Source organism: Phytophthora infestans, genomic scaffold (assembly GCF_000142945.1).
Source record: "Phytophthora infestans T30-4 supercont1.314 genomic scaffold, whole genome shotgun sequence".
NCBI classification, from domain to species: Eukaryota; Oomycota; class Peronosporomycetes; order Peronosporales; family Peronosporaceae; genus Phytophthora; species Phytophthora infestans.
In genome coordinates, this window is record NW_003303445.1 from 16,781 (window position 1) to 19,367 (window position 2,587).

The following is a 2,587-nucleotide window of genomic DNA, read 5'->3' on the forward strand; positions in this document are numbered from 1 at the left end:
CGGACTCAACAGATGCCCTGTCAGTGGCTGTTGTGATACCATACAAGGTCGATCGATTATGTCAGCCTTTTACCCCCAAAGCTGGAAGTTACCCCATGTTACAGCATCCGTCATTTAGTGCCATTGACACACTAACGAGGTCAAATTGTTCGTTCGATGCAAGCTTCACTTTCGACGGAACATTTGAGACGTTTGCAATTCATAATTGCAGTGCTACGTTTGAAAGTCTCGCGGTTTTATTGAAACATCTCAGTACGAAGAAGATGGAGACAAACGCTCAGCTAGCGGCGTGTTTCTCTTCTCCACGACTTCAGATGTACATGATCCTGGCAACTCTGCGCATTCTCCAAGCGAATCTGTCGCAAATGTTACGATCCGGCCTGGCCAAGACAGTCATCTTAGTCTCTTCAGACGCCACGTCACGTAACACTGAGCTGGAATGTATGCGCGTAGCAATTCTTCAAGTTCGTGACGTGTTACTATCGCTAGTTGACCTCAAAAGTCGACGGAATGTTTGTCACATTCTTGAAAATTCACCAAATGAAGGCGAACATGTCGGTAGAATTGCGGAAGACGCTGTGGCCACATTGATGCAGGGATTTGAGCTCTTCTTCCCGTGTCAATGTCTTCAGCGTCAGTTCTGTATGCACACGATGCACGAGCTCGCAAGAGACAACCCGGGAACATTCGTGTGGTCTGCTTTGTCGACGTGATCTGTGGCTTATTGATAAGTTACCGAAGTCGAAATCGCTGCTACTTGAGCCGCTTTTAAGGAGACTGACGGAAGATTCGCTTATTGTCCGGTTTTTACCTTTGATATCTGCTGTTCCGCCAGAGAATGAAGACGTTAGAACGTCGATAATAACTGAAGTGTATCAAGTTCTTCTCGAACGTATCGCTGCCGATTTCTCAAGACGGTTAGGAGACGTAGTAGCTGACGTTAACCCACGACAAGAAGGCACGTTAAGAGCGTTCTTTAACACCCTCGCTGGCCTGCAGAAACATCTCTCTAGTTGGGCTGCAAGCACTCCGGAGTGGACTTTAAAAGAGGATACAAAGGCACAACTCGTTGCTGGCATTGAAGAGCGTGTAAGCTGTTGTGGTGGGTTGTATTGCGAGAAATTTTGCTGGGGGAAGGTTTATTTTGGGTGTGAATCCTCTTTTCCCCCGGGCCCGCGGGGGTTGTTTTCCCTGGGATTTCCCAATTGGCGGTCTTGGGAAAAAGTTGGGCAAGGGCTAGGCCAGTAGTTCCAGGAGACCAGCCTAGTCCAACATGGGTACGCAAGCTTCGAATAGGGATGAGTCCTTACGCGGGAAGGTATTGGAGACTATGGAACATTCGATTGCTGGCCAGTTTTTACCACTACTAGTGGTAAGTTTGTTCGAGTTTAGTAACAATTCTCTGTTCGCGGCAACTTTGTTGCCGAGCTTGAAGAACTTACTGAGGCTGTTAGATGGGCTTAATCAGCAAGATAGCGACGCGCAACAAGCCGAGAAAGATTTTGTGGAGACGATGGGCTCTTCTTTACATTCTCGATCGTCAGAGAAAGAAAGTTACGGCACTGGTAACTATCGACGTAAGAGCGAAAGTAAATTACTTACGGAGGGTCAAACGGCAAGAAAAGGAGTGTCAGCGTCCGATGCGATGACGATGCCGTGGCTCTACCGACTGGAAAAAGAGCTGGCTGTACTGACAGCTGAGATGGCAGTGACGCTAGTGAGTGGAGACCCGTATTTTACTTACCAGGGCGACCACGGTACCACGAAACTTTCAGCTCGTTGGCTAACGAGCTCGTTACTCAGAGGTGGCTTGAACGCCAAGTACCTGACGCAAAACATCACACAAACGGACCCACAGCGGTCGCAACAGGGTCGAACGGTTAAACACACGCCGTTCCCAGTACTGGCAGCACCTCTGGGACTTAATACTCCACCGTTCTCGTTAATACTCCCTCCAGCGTCGGAAAACGACGATATTACCCCAGACTGGCAACAACCTACGGATATAAACTACGGAGAGATATTCCGACCTGCTTCCGTTCACAAATTCCTGATTTTGCTTCAACAAGGAACAAATTCCGAGACCCAAAACGAAGTGAAGTTGTGTGACTGGGTGCGAGATAGCTACGCGAAGAAAGACCCGTCATATCGAATGATCTTGCGACAGTCTCAACTCTCCAAGGCTTCGACGCACTCAGTAAATGACACGCAGATAGAGGCGGCGTGCTTCGCAGCACTTCTTCATCACAATATGCTCGGCACTCAGGCGTATCACTTCGCTTTGGATTTTAGAAATACGACGCAGAATCGCTCTCCCCCTCGAAGTTTCATGCGTTTGTGGCAGTTTGTAGCTCAGCTGCGACGACGTGTGGCCACTAAGAAGACGGAGATCAAGAATCTTCCTCCAAAAGTCTCGCAATTAATCACATTGGATCGCATTTCCGATCGACAACAAACGATTTCCGATCGACAAAGAAACTCATCGTTCAAGATGTCCAAGAAGCGCAGATCACATGAATCATCAGCTGGCGCCGAGACATAGCAGCTATAACAACCAGCGCGCTTCACTTCTACACGACGCGTGAAC

At 48.5% G+C, this 2,587-nt stretch overlaps 2 protein-coding genes across 2 annotated transcripts; both read left to right on the forward strand.

Annotated features, from left to right (window-relative positions):
- Nucleotides 1-314: 314 nt before the first annotated feature.
- PITG_21533 (uncharacterized protein) lies at nucleotides 315-980 on the forward strand (the record flags this gene model as incomplete). Its single annotated transcript, XM_002894979.1, has 5 exons — nucleotides 315-392; nucleotides 435-689; nucleotides 733-803; nucleotides 852-917; nucleotides 959-980. 5 exons carry the CDS (start codon nucleotides 315-317, stop codon nucleotides 978-980), a joined length of 492 nt encoding a protein of 163 aa, XP_002895025.1.
- A 293-nt stretch (nucleotides 981-1,273) lies between these two features.
- Nucleotides 1,274-2,542, forward strand: PITG_21534 (uncharacterized protein; the record flags this gene model as incomplete). The annotated part of the gene is made up of 2 exons (XM_002894980.1): nucleotides 1,274-1,277; nucleotides 1,455-2,542. The coding sequence occupies 2 exons, from the start codon at nucleotides 1,274-1,276 to the stop codon at nucleotides 2,540-2,542; spliced, it is 1,092 nt and encodes a 363-aa protein (XP_002895026.1).
- Between the last annotated feature and the right edge of the window lie 45 nt (nucleotides 2,543-2,587).